This window comes from Aquarana catesbeiana, linkage group LG08, assembly GCF_042186555.1.
Source record: "Aquarana catesbeiana isolate 2022-GZ linkage group LG08, ASM4218655v1, whole genome shotgun sequence".
Classification (NCBI taxonomy): Eukaryota; Metazoa; Chordata; class Amphibia; order Anura; family Ranidae; genus Aquarana; species Aquarana catesbeiana.
In genome coordinates, this window is record NC_133331.1 from 30,228,026 (window position 1) to 30,248,090 (window position 20,065).

Genomic DNA, 20,065 nt, shown 5'->3' on the forward strand with positions numbered 1-20,065 from the left:
CAGTACATCCCTAAGTGAAAATGTCCAAATTGGGCCCAAAGTGTCAATATTTTGTGTGGCCACCATTATTTTCCAGCACTGCCTTAACCCTCTTGGGCATGGAGTTCACCAGAGCGTCACAGGTTGTCACTGGAGTCCTCTTCTACTCCTCCATGACGACATCACGAAGCTGGTGGATGTTAGAGACCTTGCGCTCCTCCACCTTCCGTTTGAGGATGCCCCACAGATGCTCAATAGGGTTTAGGTCTGGAGACATGCGTGGCCAGTCCATCACCTTTATCCTCAGCTTCTTTAGCAAGGCAGTGGTTGTCTTGGAGGTGTGTTTGGGGGTCGTTATGTTGGAATATTGCCCTGCAGCCCAGTTTCCGAAGGGAGGGGGATCATGCTCTGCTTCAGTATGTCACAGTACATACTGAACAGTATGCACCCTTACAAGAAATGTAAGGGTACAATAAGGGTGGCTAAGATAGAACACGAAAAGACAGCGGAGGAGAGCAAAAAAAACATTTCCAAGAAATTCTTTAAGTATGTAAACAGTAAAAAAAAGAAAAAAAAAAAAAAGGGAGGAAAAGGGCGGACAGACCATATTGGCCCAATAAAGAATGAGGAAGGACATCTGGTTACAAAGGATGGGGAGATGGCAAAGGTATTGAATTTATTCTTCTCCTCGGTCTTCATGAGGGAATCAGGGGGCTTCAGTAACCAAAACTGCAGTGTTTATCCTCATGACACATCACAGGAAGCACCTCCAATAAATCACTGGGACCAGATGGCTTGCATCCGAGGGTACTTAGGGAACTCAAGTAATTGCCAGACCATTGTTCCTAATTTTTACTGACAGTCTACTGACTGGAATGGTACCAGGTGATTGGAATAAAGCCAATGTAGCACCAATATTTAAAAAGGGCCCAAAATACATCCCTGGGAATTACAGATCAGTTAGCCTAACATCAATAGTATGCAAGCTCTTGGAGGGGATAAGGGACTATATACAAGATTTTAGTAGTGAAAACGGTATCATTAGCTGTAATCAGCATGGATTCATGAAGAATCGTTCTTGCCAAACCAATCTACTAACCTTCTATGAGGAGGTGAGTTGCCATCTAGATAAAGGAAGGCCCGTAGACGTGGTGTATCTGTTTTTTGCAAAAGCATTTGACACAGTTCCCCATAAACGTTTACTGTACAAAATAAGCTCCGTTGGCATGGACCATAGGGTGAGTACATGGATTGAAAACTGGCTACAAGGGCGAGTTCAGAGGGTGGTGATAAATGGGGAGTACTCGGAATGGTCAGGGGTGGGTAGTGGGGTCCCCCAGGGTTCTGTGCTGGGACCAATCCTATTTAATTTGTTCATAAACGACCTGGAGGATGGGGGAACCAGTTCAATCTCTGTATTTGCAGACGATACTAAGCTAAGCAGGGCAATAACTTCTCCGCAGGACGTGGAAACCTTGCAAAAAGATCTGAACAAATTAATGGGGTGGGCAACTACATGGCCAATTAGGTTCAATGTAGAAAAATGTAAAATAATGCATTTGGGTGGCAAAAATAGGAATGCAATCTATACATTGGGGGAGAACCTCTGGGGGAATCTAGGATGGAAAAGGACCTGGGGGTCCTAGTAGATGATAGGCTCAGCAATGGCATGCAATGCCAAGCTGCTGCTAACAAAGCAAACAGAATATTGGCATTAAAAAGGGGATCAAGTCCAGAGATAAAACGATAATTCTCCCGCTCTACAAGACTCTGGTCCGGCCGCACCTAGAGTATGCTGTCCAGTTCTGGGCACCAGTCCTCAGGAAGGATGTACTGGAAATGGAGCGAGTACAAAGAAGGGCAACAAAGCTAATAAAAGGGCTGGAGAATATTAGTTATGAAGAAAAGTTGTGAGCACTGAACTTATTCTCTGGTGACCCCACAATAGGGATAAAACTTTTTTGCGGAAGAGAGTTTAACAAGACTCGTGGCCACTCATTAAAATTAGAAGAAAAGAGGTTTAACCTTAAACTATGTAAAGAGTTCTTTACTGTAAGGGTGGCAACCATATGGAATTCCCTTCCACAAGCGGTGGTCTCAGCGGGGAGCACGGTTTCAAAAAAACTATTAGATAAGCACCTGAATGACCACAACATACAGGGATATACAATGTAATACTGACATATAATCACACACATAGGTTGGACTTGATGGACTTGTGTCTTTTTCCAACCTCACCAACTATGTAACTATGTTGGCATTCATGGTTCCCAGACCATGACACTCCCACCACCATGCTTGACTGTAGGCAAAACACACTTGTCTTTGTACTCCTCACCTGGTTGCCGCCACACACGCTTGACACCATCTTGTCTTCAGCAAACTGCTGGCTTTCTTGTGCATCATCTTTAGAAGAGGCCTCCTTCTGGGACTACATCCATGCAGACCAATTTGATGCAGTGTGCAGGGTATGGTCTGAGCACTGACAGGCTGACCCCCCACTCATACGTCTATTTCCCAAAGACAACCTCTGGATATGACGCTGAGCATGTGTACTCAACTTCTTTGGTGGACCATGGCGAGGCCTGTTCTGAGTGGAACCTGTCCTGTTAAACCATTGTATGGGGGGGGGCGTGGCCGAGACATGGAACAGAGCGGACGCGTATGAGCCGAGCTCCGTCTGACCCGCTCCATACTTCGCTCCTTGCAGCAGCACAAATTGACCCAGACGCCGGCTCTGTGAGATGCCGACACGGAGGAAGCCATCCCCGCAGCCCCGGAGAACCCCACGGCTCCGTTCCAGCTCTCTTGAGGCCTTTTTTTTTTACGGGGGAAGACGGTCGGGAGCAGAATCCAAGATGGCGCCGGGTGAGTCTTCACAGGCCGCACACGCGGCATCCCCAGCCATGTCGCCGCGCCATCCACCGACATCCCCCCTTCTCCCATCCTCTCCAGAATCCAGAGGAAGCCCGTTCAGTAGCCCGGGTAGGAGGGATGCGGGGAAGAGCCGTGACCATACCCCTCTGCACGCTTTCCCGGCCCGACTTGCCGCCTCTCCCTCCCCCAGCTCTGGACTCTCCCAACACATAGCCCCAGGACTCAGAGGCCCGCACATAGCCCAAGATGACGGCGACCTCAGGTCCCATATCCTTGCCACTCCTACCTGGGCAGACATTGAAGGATTCATGGCCCGCATGGAGAAGGCCTTTAGAAAGGACATTGAGGATTTACAAGCTGACACTGCCCACATAGGAGGCAGGGTGGAGGCCCTAGAGGCGACAGTGGAGGACATTAACCCTTCCCTACAGGCTTTACAAGCACACAGTAAAATGCAGGATCAACGGATTGACTCTTTGCTCGATCAACTTGATGATGTGGAGAATAGAAGTCGCAGGGTCAATATTCGCATTAGAGGTCTGCCAGAAGCCACAGGCCCTAGGGACATAATCCCCTCACTTCAGGGGCTGTTCACCCAAATTCTGGGGAGAGAAGCCCCCGACCATATAGAGATCGATCGTGCGCACAGGGCCCTTAGACCTCCCTCAGAAGACCCTGATAAACCACGAGACATTATCTGTAAACTTCATAAGTATACTGTGAAGGAGCGCATCATGTTTCATGTTAGAGGTATGCGCCATGTGGATTTTGATGGAGCACAAGTGTCCTTATTTCCGGACTTATCCAGACGCACGCTGATGCAGCGCAGGGCCTTGAAGCCTCTGCTGGCAGTCCTGCAGGAAGCACACTTGGTATACCGCTGGGGATTCCCCTTCAGCCTTTCCGTCACAAAAGATGGCCAACAAATCACTTTGCGGAACAAGTCAGATCTTCCTCATTTCCTCTCACGCCTTGGTCTCCCCCCTGTGGACATACCTGATTGGCGCATTTCCTCTGAAGTTCCACTACCAGCCCGTCAGGAACCTTGGCAGCAAGCCCGCCGCAGACGACGCAACAAACCCCGGAATGGACAAGCTGCCGCAACAGAGCAAGACCCTCCTTCTTCCCCAGCTGTACGTTGAGGTGGAGAAACGACTTTGGAGGCTTCAACTTTCCACCCACAGGACTGGCGTTATGTCCGTGTTTTGGTTCTAAATTCTGCTGGTTCAATTTTTGCTGTTGCAGATAATTCTCACATGCACCTGACTTTCAGAGGTGCTCACATAGAGGAGCGGGTCCCCTCAGTTGGGGCTCCTGTTTAGTGACTCTCCACTTTCCCCCCATAGGTAAACTCATGAGAGTTACATTCCTTGTAGAAGGAAATGCACGACGCAGTGATCGCCCGCATTTTGTGGTGCCACTAGGCCGGCGGGCGATCTCGGCACCGTTGCACCTAGAGGTTACTAAATACCCACAGGGTATTACGTTTTTTGTTTTCTTGATGTTCCTAATTTTTCTCCCAATGCTTTCCCCCCCTCTTTTTTTATGGTTTTTCTCCTCAATGTTTTATGATGATGTCTATGGAAGGGTTGTCTATCTATTACATGGGTTATACTCATTTGCTTTTCTTATCAGCACGTTAGATTTGCTGGGTCGTATGCCGTGGCTCTCTCCTCGCTCTTTTCGCGCCCTCTGGGGGACCCTATGGATAACCAGCAATGGCTGATCTGAAAATCGTGTCATACAACGTACGGGGCCTCCATCCAAACGCAGTAAGTTGTGGCTTGAGACAAAGAGATCTGGTGCACATATCTTATTATTACAGGAAACTCATTTCAGAGCTGACTCAGTCCCTCGCCTCCCCACACACATATACAATCAATGGTTCCTCAGCAATTCACCCAAATCTAAATCAGGTGGGGTCGCGGTGGCGATCCATAAAAATTGCCCCTTCATCACCACTGACCACCGTGCAGATCCTGAAGGCAGATTTGTTTTTCTGAAAGGCACTATATACAATCAAAAATTTACAATTGTGGCGCTGTACGCTCCCAATTCTAGGCAGCTAGATTTTTTGGAGAGGGTCCTGGATTCCCTCTCCGAATTTCACGAGGGGCGTCTCATTGTGGGAGGGGACTTCAATGTGTGCCCCGACCCGCAGTTAGATACCTCTTCAGGCCACTCTACACACTCATTTGCGTTTCTTAAGCGCTTCCGTAAAACCTTACACGCTAGTCATCTGATCGACTGCTGGAGAGTGACACATCCTACTGGAAAAGATTTCAGCTACTATTCCGCTACACATAAAGTGTACACGCGGATAGACCTTCTACTGGTAGATCAACGCCTTTTGGAATCACTCTCTGGCTCGTCAATCGGATCTATGACGATTTCCGATCATGCACCCATTTCCATCTCCCTGGCACCTTTGTCTTCAGAGGCTCGCCAATGGACTTGGCGCCTGAATGAAAACCTATTAGATGATGCAGTAGCGTTAGCTCAGGTGACAGATGCTATCTCTCTGTATTTCAAAGAAAACACGACGGGAGAAACTGGGGTAGCATATGTTTGGGAGGGACATAAAGCTGTGATAAGAGGTGAATTTATTGCCCAAGGAGCTAGGCTCAAAAAGGCCCGCTGTGGGGAACTCCAATCCTTGCTGACACAATTGCGTACAGTAGAACTCAAACACAAACGACAATTGACCCCTCTTTTATACGAGAAATTAACAGCCCTCAGGGCACAGCTCTCAGACCTACTAGAAAAACGAACCCGTGACAGACTCCGATACGTCTCACATAAATTCTATGAGTTTGGTAATAAGTGTGGCAAACTACTGGCCAGGGCCCTGAAACGGCAACGCACATCCGGACATGTCCATAAAATTCAAACGCCCTCGGGATCCCAAACTGTACTATCCTCTAAAATTGCAGATGCCTTTCGCGATTATTATGCCCAACTTTATCAACTCCCAGCCACACTTGCAGGACATACGCCCTCTCAGAAGGCAGACTGTATTGAGCAATACTTGGAGGAGGCACTCACACCACAAATTTCACAACAAATTAGTGCTCAGCTTGATAGGCCTATAGCGGTGGAGGAAATAGAAGCAATCATTAAGGATCTTCCGCATGGGAAGAGCCCTGGTCCTGATGGACTAACTAATGCGTACTATCGCAAATTTTCTCACCTCCTGGCTGCCCGAATGTGCACATATTTCAATGCGTTAGCTTCGGGCACCACCCTCCCGAGGGATGCGTTGATGGCGCACATCACCGTCCTTCCGAAGGAGGGCAAGGATCCCTCCACCCCTAGCAGCTATAGGCCGATTTCATTACTGAACACTGATATCAAGATTTTCGCGAAAGTGTTGGCTAATCGCCTCAAACCTATCCTCCCGTCGGTGATTCATACAGATCAAACGGGTTTTATAACAGGTAGGGAGGCTAGGGACAATTCCAATCGAGCCATACAGTTGATACACTGGGCGAACCTGCGTCGGCCCAGTGCACCCTGTCTTCTCTTATCCACGGACGCTGAGAAGGCCTTCGACAGGGTGGACTGGGCCTATCTGCAGGCGGTGCTCTCTCGATTGGGCTTGGGAAGTAATATGCTCCAATGGATAGGGTCATTATACAGTTCCCCCGAAGCGCGGGTTAAAGTAAATGGAACGCTTTCCAACCCCTTTCCTATTCGAAACGGTACACGGCAGGGGTGCCCCTTGTCCCCCTTGATTTTTGCCCTCACTCTAGAACCACTACTCAACATAATCAGAGCAAACCCTAATATAAAGGGGCTCACGGTGGGAACGACAGAGCATAAACTATCGGCTTACGCAGACGACATTCTTTTCTATGTTACAGACCCACTGATCTCCCTACCTAACATCATGTCTGAATTAAACAGATTCTGTTCTTTATCAAGTTTCAAAATTAATTATAGCAAGTCCGAGATTCTCCCCCTCAGTGTTCCTCAAGCAATGCGCTCCCAACTACAGGCCTCCTTCTCCTTCACGTGGTGCTGCTCTTCCTTGAAATACCTGGGGATTCACCTCCCAGCTGATATAACACAACTTTACTCATGCAATTTTGCACCATTACTCACAACTATCAAAGCTGATTTAACTAGGTGGGATCGTACTTCCTTTTCGTGGATGGGGCGGATCAGCATACTGAAGATGAATGTACTGCCACGAATTCTGTTTTTTCTCCAGATGATACCTATTGCTTTGCCCAGATCTCTTTTCTCGACCTTCAACAGCCTATTTGTCAAATTTATTTGGCAGGGTCATGTACCCCGCTTAGCTCTCCGTACGCTACAACGCCCTAAAAATATGGGAGGACTGGGAGTGCCTTCTGTCCGCAAATATTATGAGGCAGTGGCCCTGCAGAGAGTTCTCGACTGGCACCACCACACCTCTACCAAGGCTTGGGTTCCTCTCGAGAAGTTTCTGGCGGGACGCAACTTGTCTCATGCCCCTTGGCTCCCGCGTGAGAACAGAGGTCTTTCGAGCTTTGTTTCCCCGATCACTATACATGTACTGAGATTGTGGGATACCATTAACTCAAGGGAGCACCTGTCACAGCCAACGTCCCCGCTTGCACCGCTAGGAGGCTTTCCCTGGTTCACTCCAGGGGAACACCTTTCCTACCTCTGCAATTGGACTGGTGATGGGGAGGTTCGCTGTGGACGGTTTGTTCATGAACAAGGTATGGTGTCCTTAGACTGGCTCCGATCCCAGTTTGGTAGCTTTCCTATGGATGGATGGCGATATAGGCAACTACAGCATTTTATTAAGAGTCTACCTCTTCCTGTGCGACCCCCCTCATCACTAACCCCCTTCGAAAAACTATGTAAATCTGAGGGCCCCATTGCTCACTCTATCTCCTTGCTTTATGCGATGCTGCAGTCTGCGGAATCTCAGAACAAACCTACATACATTAGGGAATGGGAGAGAGACCTGGGACACACATTTACTGAGGTCCAATTGAATAACCTTTATCGGCTCACTCATAAAAGCTCAATAGATACCAAAACGCAGGAAAATTGTTTCAAACTATTAACCCGATGGTATAGGGTACCAACGAAATTGGCGAAAATATATCCGACATCTTCGGCTGCATGTTGGAGGGGCTGCGGGCTTAGGGGCACTTTCCTACATATTTGGTGGGAGTGCCCGAGGCTCCGGCCCTTCTGGCTAGACGTTAGAGCCCAGATAAAGGTTATCCTAGATGTGGATTTACCGGACTCCCCCATGGAGTTCTTGTTGCATGTGCCATCCACCCCACTAAGTCAGTACCGGAAGTCGATACTCCCACACCTCTTAAATGCTGCACGGCGTTTGATCCCTGTTCACTGGAAATCAACCCGTATTCCGAGACGAACCGAGTGGATGGGCCTGATTGACTCGGTCATGGCAGCGGAGGAGTGGATGGCAAAATGTAAAGATAAGTTTGATAAATTTTATGCAATCTGGGCGACATGGACACATTATAAGTCTAGGGATACGGCGACTCCCCTCCAGGCTTCCCCTGGGGCCGCTTCCTGTAGATCGGACATTGCTGGAGTTGCCCCTTAAACAACTTTGAAGGATGAGAGCCACGGCATACTTATTTACCCCCAAGATCTACATAATGATAATGATATTGCACTTTTAATTCACACAGTTGTGCTAGCCATTAGACAGATATGTCAGGGATTATTAGATATACCCATCATCCTCCCTCCCCAATTTTCTCCCTCTTTTTTACCCCCTTCCCCACCCCCCCTTTTTTTTCCGGCTAGGGTCTAACTCTTGGACACTAACAGGTTGTTGTTTACTTAACATGGTTACTGTTGACCTGCTTAGATGTAGTGGTGGTTTCAACCATAGATTCCACCTCTATTATGATGGTGGACGCAGGATGAAGAAGTCATAAGTATCTCATGACACACTTACGTCAAGGTTTTAGTAAAAGTTCGCACCGTCTGTTCTTTTACTCTTTAAAGCACATCCTTTTAATATATATGGTTTGGTATACTTTTATGGTACTACACTGTGATTTATTAGATTCCTCCCCCCCTTTTTTTTTCTTCTCTTTGTACCCCCTGTATTATTATTTGTTATATTTGAAAATAATATATAATAAAGATTATATAAAAAAAAAAAACATTGTATGGTCTTGGCCACCGTGCTGCAGCTCAGTTTCAGGGTCTTGGCAATCGTATAGCCTAGGCCATCATTATGTAGAGCAACAATTCTTTTTTTCAGATCCCCAGAGTTCTTTGCCATGAGGTGCCATGTTAAACTTCCAGTGACCAGTAAGAGAGAGAGCGATAACACTAAATTTAACATACCTGCTCCCCATTCACACCTGAGACCTTGTAATGCCCCGTACACACGGTCGGACATTGATCGGACATTCCGACAACAAAATCCTAGGATTTTTTCCGACGGATGTTGGCTCAAACTTGTCTTGCATACACACGGTCACACAAAGTTGTCAGAAAATCTGATCATTCTGAACGCGGTGACGTAAAACACGTACGTCGGGACTATAAACGGGGCAGTAGCCAATAGTTTTCATCTCTATTTATTCTGAGCATGCGTGGCACTTTGTGCGTCGGATTTTTGTACACACGATCGGAAATTCCGACAACGGATTTTGTTGTCTGAAAATTTTATAGCCTGCTCTCAAACTTTGTGTGTCGGAAAATCCGATGGAGCCTACACACGGTCGGAATTTCCGACAACAAGGTCCTATCACACATTTTCCATCGGAAAATCCGACCGTGTGTACGGGGCATAACACCAACGAGTCACATGACCCCAGGGAGGGAAAATGGCTAACTGGGCCCCAATTTGGACATTTTCACTCAGGGGTGTCACTTTTGTTGCCAGCGGTTTAGACATTAATGGCTGTGTGTTGAGTTATTTTGAGGGGACAGCAAATTTACACTGTTATACAAGCTGTACACTCACTACTTTACATTGTAGACAAGTGTCATTTATTCAGTGTTGTCACATGAAAAGATGAAATATTTACAAAAATGTGAGGGGTGTACTCACTTTTGTGAGATGCTGTATATGCAAAACTTTAAAATTTCCCTGGTTGGCAAGTGGTTAATGCCTTACAGTACCCAAATGGATTCAGACGTGGAATAGAAAACAAAAGTCTGAATCTAAGTTGTTGCTGTGGGGTAACACACAGTACTTATTAGACACTTTGATAAATTAACACATTACTGAAGGGGAAAAACTATGGACTATTGACCAAATGACCAAAGCAATCAGTTGATGGCTAATTATTTTCTAACTTATACTAGAGAACTATCCCAAGTGCCTGCTCTGGGCGACAGGGACAGTCTTTAGTTTTGAGACGTTAATCATTCTTGACTGCAATGAAAGTGTAAGCCAGACCCTCACCTGTAGGTGGCGCCATTCAGCTCCACATTTGTCCCAGGTTGCTCCATTGTAGTCCATTGAGTTGTTGCAACCAAGAATTCTTTATTCACACAGTTTCTGAGACTATCAGGAATGCGGCCTGTTGATATATGAAGCGACATAAAGATTATTATTACAGCAGAAGCCATGCAATTTTGCAGTGATTTTCAGTGCGATTATGTAGTGTGACTTGCTTGCGTTTTTGCATATTCTATAGGGCCGAGTCACACTGTAAATCACACCAAAGCAGCATAGGAACCTTATCCTAAAATCACACCATGCTGAGTAGTAGTGATGTGAACAGGCACCATTGAATATAATGCGATTTCCCTTATCATGCAATTTTTTGTGACTCAAGTCACATCAGAAATCACACTAGTGTGAACCAGCGCTTATCGCTCTCTTTTATAGAATGTTTTGCTGCTGCTGTGTTGTAAAGTAATTACTCCAGTGACAAAAAAAAAAAAAAAGAATAGTGATACAGACGGAAGACACAGAGGGGGTTATTTACTAAAACTGGAGAGTGCAAAATCTGGTGCAACTCTGCATAGAAACCAATCAGCTTCCAGGTTTTATTGTCAAAGCTTAACTGCTTGCCGACCAGCCGCCGCAGTTTTACTGCAGCAGAATGGCACGGGCAGGCGAATTGCCGTTATGTTGCTCCCTCTGGTGGCCACTAGGGGCGCGTGCGCGCTGCCAGCTCGACCCCAGAGCCGATGCGAGTGCCCAGTGCTCTTGATGACCTCCGGGCTCCCACAATTGCTTGTAACACGGCGAGAACGGGGATCTCTGTGTGTAAACACAGAGATCCGGTTCTCTGAGGGGAGAAGAGACTGATCGTGTGTTCATACAAAGTATAAATAGCGATCTATCATCTCCCCTAGTCAGTCCCATCCCCCCTTCAGTTAGAACACCAGGGAACACAATTAACCCCTTGATCGCCCCCCTAGTGTTAATTCCTTCCCTGCCAGTGACATTTTTACAGTAATCAATGCATTTTTATAGCATTGATCGCTGTATAAATGACAATGGTCCCAAAAACGTGTCAAAATTGTCTGATCTGTCTGCCATAATGTCGCAGTCCCGATAAAGAAAAAAAAAAAAACAGAGATCGCCGCCATTACTAGTAAAAAAAAATAATAATAAAAATGCTATAAATCCCCTATATTGTAGACGCTATAACTTTTGCGCAAACCACTCAATATACGCTTATTGCGATTTTTATTACCAAAAATATGTAGAAGAATACATATCGGCCTAAACTGAGAAAAAAAATTTCTTAAAAAAAATGGGGATATTTATTATAACAAAAAGTACAAAATATTGTGTTTTTTCAAAATTGTAGCTCTTTTTGTTTATAGCGCAAAAAATAAAAAATGCAGAGGTGATCAAATACCACCAAAAGAAAGCTCTATTTCTGGGGGAAAAAAAAGGACATCAATTTTGTTTGGGTACAACATCACACGATCGCGCAATTGTCAGTTAAAGCTACGCAGTGCCGAATCGCAAAAAGTGCTCTGGTCAGGAAGGGGGTAAAATCTTCCAGGGCTGAAGCGGTTAACTGAAGAAGCTGAAGTTAGAAGCTGATTGGCTATGGTGCACAGCTGCACCTGATTCTGAGTGCTCCAGTTTTAGTAAATCTCCCCCCCCTGACTGGTTCTCATTTCAGCCCTGTGTGATGACAGAGCTAAGAGTCAAAGTTGATACCTAATGGGGTTCTTTAATGTATATGTGAACTTTCACCTTGTAAAACAACCCATTCAGTTTAAACTGAAAATTAAAGGCAAAACATTATAAAATACCTTTCTTCCCCTTCCTGTTTTATAAGTGATCACATATTCTCTAATCTCCCTATGCAGCTGAGAACAGAGAGCTGGGGGTGGGGAGAAACAGCAGCACACTAAAAATTCCCAGTGAATGGCTCTGCAGATTGGGCATGTGAGCAGAAGTCTGATCATTGGAGGAGAAAAGGCTGATTTCTCAGCACAGCTAGAGAACTGACCACGTTGTGCTCTCTATGCTTAGTGTGGTCAGTTTTTAATAGGAAAGCAGAGGCAGACTGGCAGGAACACCAGGAATTTCACACAAAAGGAAGTAATACAAAGAGAACAGAATATGATTTCCTACAAGTACACAGTACAGCAGGGTACATATCAGGAAAATGAAATGTCGGGTTTGCAGGTTAGAAAGAAAATCTTTTAGGAGATAAATACGGATGTTATCCCCGACTTCCTCCAGAAAATAAAATGGCCTCTCTGTCTCCACTGCTCCCTGGAACAAGCCTGCAGCCTGTGAGGTCAGAGCTTTAGGGCTCGTGCACACGGGACGTTTTTACAGCTGCTGTTAGGGGCGTTTGACTTTTTTTTTTTTTATAACTGCCTCTAAAAGCCCCTCCATGTTAGCCTATGTGTCCATACACACAAACTGTCAGAGGTGTTTGGAGGCACAGTGGAACCTTGGATTACAAGCATAATCTGTTCCAGGAGAATGCTTGTAATCCAAAGCACTCGCATATCAAAGCGAGTTTCCCCATAGAAGTCAATGGAAACTAAGATAATTTGTTCCGCAATTGACTTCTATTACATGCAATACCACATGCGGCCAGAGGTCAGGGGGGGGCGCAGGAGAGCCTCAGAAATACTCAGGGACAGCTCGGCTGAACTTGGAAACACTCGGGAACTGAGTATTTGAGCTTTTCCAATTATTTCTGAGTATTTCCGAATGGCTTCGAACCGTTCCGAGTCACCGGCGCCCCCGCACCTCTGGCAAAATGCGGTACTGCACCGCCCATTAGCTTGAATTCTGCTCGTTTTGCGAGACAATGCTCGCAAACCGAATGAGAATTTAAAAAAAAAAAAAAGTTGCTTGTCTTTCAAAACGCTCGTTAACCGCATTACTCGTAAACCAAGGTTCCACTGTATAAGCATTTAGGGGCAGTAGAAAAAAAAAAAAAAAAAAAAAAAAAAACTACAGCCCACGCTTTCAGGAGCAGTAAAAACAAAAAAACGCGTCTAAACGTGTCAAGCCGCGTTTGGCGTTTTTACATTATAAAGAGTGTTTTTAATGAAAAAAAAATGCCCAAAAAACACGCAATAACGTAAAAATGTGGCTAAACGTAAAAAAACATTTTAGCGCTGCTGTAGCGTTGGCGTTTTTAAAACGTCCTGTGTGCATGAGCCCTTAATATGCAGACTTGTTCCAGATCAGAGACTCAGAAAGCCAATCGATCATCGGGGCAGCCAGACCTCTATCATTTGCACAGAAGGAGGACATCTATTACAGCCTGCTTATTTTACTCATGACCGGTTTCCGTTGGGGCTCGTTCACATCATACGTGCAGGAAAACCACACAGATATCACTTGCAGAGACATCAGTTTACCTCCGTTCTCAAATCAAATCCAATGACTCGGGGGGGAGGAAGAGCGGCTCTCCAATGGGGCACTCAAGAAGAGGAGGAGCCAGGGGTGCCACTGAGGCACCCCAGAAGAGGGGGATCAGGGCCACTTTGTGCAAAACCAACCGCACAGAGGAGGCAAGTATGACATGTTCGTTCCTGTCAGTCCCTCTGCTTTCCGATTAGAAACTGACCACACTAAGCAGGAGAACACACCGTGATCAGTTCTCTAGATATGCCGGGAACTCACTGTTTTCTCCTCCAATGATCAAACCTGTTCTGACACGCCCCCGCTGCCCAGCCATTCACTGGGAAGCTCAGTGTGCTGCTGCTTCTCCTCCGCTGCTCTTGTGCAGCTGAGAACAGAGGGAATATGATCACTTAAAAAAAAAAAAAACACATTATAAATACCTTTTTTCCCTTTTTTTTTTTATATCTTTTGTATATCTTTTGTATAATATCTATACAAAAAAAGTTTTGCCTTTCATTTCTATTTTAAACGGAATGGGTTGTTTTACAAGGTGATTGTTTACATTGCTGATTGTAACTATAAAATATGTGTCAGCGATCGTTCCCCAAACCACTGCTCCATCAGCTGCTCCATCACAAAGTCCTTTCCTGGTTGCTAAACATTTAGGCCGGGTTCACACTGTGTGCAGATGCGGCTCGCAGCAGGGGGGGGGTCCAGTGCGTCCCCGTTCTCTGTTTCAGGGGGCAAATCCGGTCCGCATTTTTGCCTAAATTTGGACCTGAAACAGAGGCAAAAAATGCACAGGACCCTTATGCTGTGCGCTCCGCGGCCGCCCCGGAGATGTGTGAACCGGCTCCAATGAGAACCGCTCATGTTCTCCTGTCATGCAAATTTAATGCGGGGAAACACCCATCCAATTTGCATAAGTGTGAACCCAGCCTCACAATTATGTGTAAAAGGTGAATGCATGAAATAAGGTGCACAATCATTCCATTGAAGCAGAAGTTCACCTAAAACCTAAAACTTCTGGCCACTCAGTAGATTTATAAAAGGCCTGGATTCTTTCCTTAAAGAGGAGTTCCAACCGAGGTCCAGTCAAAAAAAAAAAAAAAAAAATTAAATAAGTCAGCAGCTACAAATACTGCAGCTGCTGACTTTTAATTGGACACTTACCTGTCCCTGGGTCCAGCGATGCAGGGGATCGAAGCCCCGCTCGTCTCCCCCTCCGTTCAGCGGCGCTGGCATTGCAACTGTGGGCGCCGGGCTGTGGCTTCACAGCCTGGCACCCACTGCGCATGCGCGAGCGGCGCCGCGTGCCGTGATTGGCCGCTCAGTCACCTGGGACCTGTAATGGGTCCCAGATGATTGACAGGAGGGAGGGAGCAGAGCTGAGCCCTTCCTGTGCTGAGGGGGAAGTGATGTCACCAGCCCAGGCACTGGAAGGGGCAGACTACGAGGGACCCCCTAGCAACAGGCATTTAGAGGCAAGTAAAAAAAAAAAAAAGTATCCAAATGTTTTTTTTTTAAGATTTTTCATGTATTTTTTTTTTTTTTGGGTGGAACCCCATTTTAATGTACATAATCTAACTGGGTACTAACATTTATAAGTAAAGTTGATCCAGGGAATATCCGATTGCCTCTCCGGGGATCAAGAAGGAATTTTTTCCCCTGCTGGAGCAAATTGGATCCTGCTTTGCTTGGGGCTTCTTTTTTTTTTTTTTTTTTTTCCTTTCTCCAGATCAACTGTGGGTATAGGATTGTATGATTTTTTTTTTCAGCTCCAGGATATAGGATTTTTTTTTTTTTAAGGATATTATTAATTTATTCCCATTTTATTGGTTGAACTAGATCAGTGGTTCTCATCTCCTGTCCTCAGGACCCACTACTCCTGTCCCAGGTCCGGAATTCCTCTTGCTGATATTTTTTGTGTTTATGTTAGAGGTTGAAAGAATAAAACGATTGCCCGTTTTATGTACATCATTGTTATGACTTGGTGTGGTATCTCTACCATGTCATTAACCTAAATTAAATATCTCCTAGGAGAAATATGGGCGCTGCCATTGCTGAAAGAGACAATTGTCTGGTTGTTATTCTGACCTGGTTTTTATGTATACTTGTGTTGGGTCAGTGACCCATCATGGAAGGTGGTAAAAAAAAAAATAAAATAAAAAAATCAATAGTCATCCTAGACCAAATTGTTCAGGATTAGTGGATAAAACAAGGTCAGCGTGACAGCCAGGCAATTAGCATTTCGATGCTTTAAAATGCATTGAAAACACTCTGCAAAAGCGCATCCTGCACAAGTGTGAACATAGGCCTAGTTGTGAGTAAAACTTCTCCATAAATAACAAAAAATAAATAATTATACATCCAAAAGGATTTTTCTTTTTAACTAGGGTAGGAAAGCCGTTGGGTAGCTGCATTTTTAAAAACCGTGAAAATGCATATTTTAGGCTACTTTCACACTGTAGCCGCGGCCGCTTTACCATTGTTTTAGTGGTGCTTTTCGGCTGCTAGCTGCCAAAGAAAGGGTTAAAACCGCGCGTGTTGCAGCGCTGCCCATTTATTCCAATAGGCCGGGGTGGTGGAGGAGCGCTGTATACACCGCTCCCAAACCTCCCCAAAGATGCGGCTTGCTGGACTTTTCTTACCCGTCCTGCAAGCGCACCACCCCAGTGTGAAAGCCCTCAGATTTTCACACTGGGGAGGCATGAGAGGCAGTTTTCAGGCGCCATTTCTAGCGCTAAAACGCCCAAAAACTGCCTTCAGTGTGAATGGGGTCTTAGCAGTGTTGTGTCTCCCCAGAAGGTGGCAGCACCAAACCAAGGAAAGACATTAGGAGTTTGCAGACAGCTCTCCAGTGACAGGATCACTATGGAGGGCAGAGAGAACATTCACTGTTGTCTCTCTCCCCCCCCCCCCCATATGGGGTCGCTCCCCTTGCTGCAAGCCCAGATGAGTGATACCAAATGCTGCAGACTCTTCCTAAGCCGCCATAGACAGAGTGATTTTCAGTCAGTGTTGATGGTGGAATCCTTCCTGTGGAGCCATTGTATAGTCCTGGTGGGGGCAAGCTGTGATTATTGCTAACACAGTGATTATTGCTAGCAGCTATAACAGCCACTGGCTGGTCCCACAAGCTGGTTGTACTCAAGTTAATCGATGGATCACCTTCGGTCCATTCAGCCTGCCCATACATGGTCTGAATCTCGGACAGTTCCTGATGAATTTTGGTACAAATTTTCCTAAATTTTTTATTTGAAATTCTATCCAAGTTCCAGAATGTAATGTGGAAAACAGAACCTCTGCATCCCACACCTTACAACTGGATAGGGACGCACCGATACCATTTTTTTTTATGAGTACGAATACCGATACTTTTTTTTTTTTTAGTACTTTACCGATACTTACCGCAACCGTTTTGTTTTAACGTCAGCTGTCAGCAATGGTACAAAGCATTGAAACGTTATTTACAAATGAAATAAATAGATTTTTTTTTAATTTAGCGCTTTTTCAATGTGAAATGTGTAAATATACATGTGTAAAAATATTCGCTAACAAAGCAAACAAAAAGTTTTAATTGTTTTTATAATAGACGTGAACAAAAGAAAAAAAAACAGAAAAATAATAATAATTAAATGAAGGAGAATAGGGAGTTAATTAAGGCCAATTAGAGTAAATTAAGGGTTAAGGGGTTAAACAGAGGCACAATTTGTTCATCCCTTTGATGGCAGATGAAGAAACATACATTTACAAAAAGAAACAATGTTTCTTTTTATTCTAGTGTTTCAGGGCTGAGCAATGTTGTTAATAAACATTGCCGGCTGCTTTTTTTTTTTTTTTGACAGCTCCAATTACCGGACTTCTTTAACCCCCTCCCACCGAGCGTACGCGGCTTTCAGGGGGGTTATACCGGATGATGGCCGCAGCTGCTGGCATCATCCCGGTACTGTTTTTTTTTTAGAGCCGGTGACCGGCTTTCCAGGGATAACAACCGATGCGGCTAAAAGCCGCTCTGCTGTTATACCGGAGGAGCGGGAGGGGACATCCTCCCCTCCCGCTGCTCTTACCAGGCCTCCCGTTCCACCAGGAGGCTTGATCAACAATCCGCCCTTCTCCAGCGGCTAGTGACAGTCTGGAACGAAGCCGTAAGTCTCCTGCGTGTAAACACGGAAGTGACGTCATGACGTCACTTCCCGTTTACTCGGCTGCCAATGGCGCCGGTTTTTAAAAAAATATACAGTATTCAGAATCGCCGAAAACAGTGATCTGAATACTTTGAAGTGCAAAGGAGGGATTTTGTGTCTTTTAGACCCCCGATCCCTCCATAAAGAGTACCTGTCATCACCTATTACTGTCACAAGGGATGTTTACATTCCTTGTGACAGCAATAAAAGTGATCAAATTTTTTTTTTAAACAAAATTTATTAATATAAAAATAAATTAAATAAATAAGAAAAATTGTTTTTTTTCTAAAGCGCACCCGTCCCCGCAAGCTCGCACAGCAAAGAAAAACGCATACGTAAGTCGTGACCGCATATATAAAGAGTGTTTTCAAATCACACATGTGAGGTATCGCCGCGATCGTCAGAGCGAGAGCAATAATTCTAGCACTAGACCTCCTCTGTAACTCTAACCTGGTAACCGTAAAAAAAAAAAAATTAAAACATTTTTAGGTACCGTAGTTTGTCGCCATTCCACGAGTGCATGCAACTGTAAAGCGTGACATGTTTGGTATATATTTACTCGGCGTAACATCTTTCACATTATACAAAAAAATTGGGGTAATTTTACTGTCTGTTTTTTTTTTTTAATTCATGAAAGTGTCCCTTTTCCCAAATACCGTGTGACATAAAATATTGCAACAATCGCCATTTTATTCTCTAGATTCTCTGCTAAAAAATATATATAATGTTTGGGGGCTCTAAGTAATTTTCTAGCAAAAAATACGGATTTTAACACCAAATTTCAAAAATAGGCTTAGTCATGAAAGGGTTAACACAGGGGAGACCCACTGACAGCTCAAAGAGCCGAGCCTGAAAGTATCGGTTTCAGGTATCGGTGCATTTACACGAGTACCAATACTTGTGCAAATACTCGGTACCGATACTAGTATCGGTGCAACCCTACAACTAAATTATGAAATTCCCTTTATATTGACAAAGAATGGGCAGTGGAACATTCAACCGAAATAACCTATTCAAATGAGACAGAAAATTGGACGCTCACACTTCATAGCTGATTAAAGGAAGTGGACTTCTAGTGTCTGACCAGTGTTGGTGTTTCCGGAGGACTCCTTGAAATAGAACCTCTGCTTATGATAATGTATTAGTCTGTTCAGCACCTACCTGTGATTGCTCTTCTTATCTCCGTGGCTGCAGCTTCTCTCATCTCCAGGGAGGCCTGCTCGCTGTACCAAGCTGTATGGGGGGTGCAGATCAGATTGGGAGCATCTTTCAAAGGACCCTGACCGTATCTGCAAGGCATGACCAAGGAGGGCTAAATCATTCCAATTTCCTTACAGCAGCAAACATTACGGGATTTACTTGGGGCTCATTCACACTGGAACACGGTGCAGGAAAGGCACATTCCTTGCGCATTTCCCACACCACATGTAAATGCGCTGCCCCTGCGAGACGTGCATGGATACCAATTGATGGTTATTGGCACCCCAAACTACATTCAGTTCAAACAGCGCCAACAGCTGCTCCATGTGTTAGTGAAGGAAATAATTTGTGAGGTCCAACTTTTGGCCCAAACTATGGTTCACTAAAACATGGAGTTAGGCTTTAAATTAACAACCTGGGACTGTAAGCTGATTTATGCACAGCTTCTCCAGATTCTCTGTTCATTATAGTAAACTCTCCTCTGTATTTTTTTTACCAGCAGAAACACTTTCACATACAAGTACAGTATGAATAAAAACTATTCACTGAAGACCCCAACAGGATCAAATATGTTCAGACTGAACTATGCTGTAGGTGAAAAATTAAAAGTATTTGTGTCCTGAAAATGCTAACTTTCTGGCTGTGCCTGGCTCCAGTGAATTCTGAGTCAATGCTATCGATCAGGGGTCTCCAAACTTTTCACTTTAAGGGGCAAAATTTTATATTTTACAGAGATTTGTGAGCTGAAAAAAAAAAAAAAAAAAAAAAAAAAAAAAAAAGAAAAATGAGTTCTTTATAAATTAATCCACAGCCTTGGAAGAGAATAGAATTTAAAAGGCTGCCATCAGCGGGCCTGGATGGTGGACCTGTATCCTCTGCCCTCACCTAAATGCCAAAGTCTAAACATTGCGTGTGCATGAGGCCTTACATCTGTGTTCCCATCAGTCGCCCCCATACATCCGTTTCCCCATCAGAATCTCCCCACAAAATTGTGACCTCATCAGAACCTCCCCACCAGTGGCCGCCCCTTATC

General features: G+C 45.0%; 1 protein-coding gene across 6 annotated transcripts in view; it reads right to left on the minus strand.

Moving 5' to 3' along the window:
* CTBP2 (C-terminal binding protein 2) overlaps positions 1-20,065 on the minus strand; it is a 207,131-nt gene that overhangs the window by 12,254 nt on the left and 174,812 nt on the right. For all 6 annotated transcript variants that reach the window (XM_073595662.1, XM_073595661.1, XM_073595664.1 and 3 more), the window contains 2 exons: positions 18,994-19,121; positions 10,262-10,379 (listed from right to left, as the gene is read on the minus strand). In XM_073595662.1, the coding sequence (XP_073451763.1) occupies positions 10,262-10,379; positions 18,994-19,121 (246 nt within the window). The remainder of the gene's footprint in view (positions 1-10,261; positions 10,380-18,993; positions 19,122-20,065) is intronic.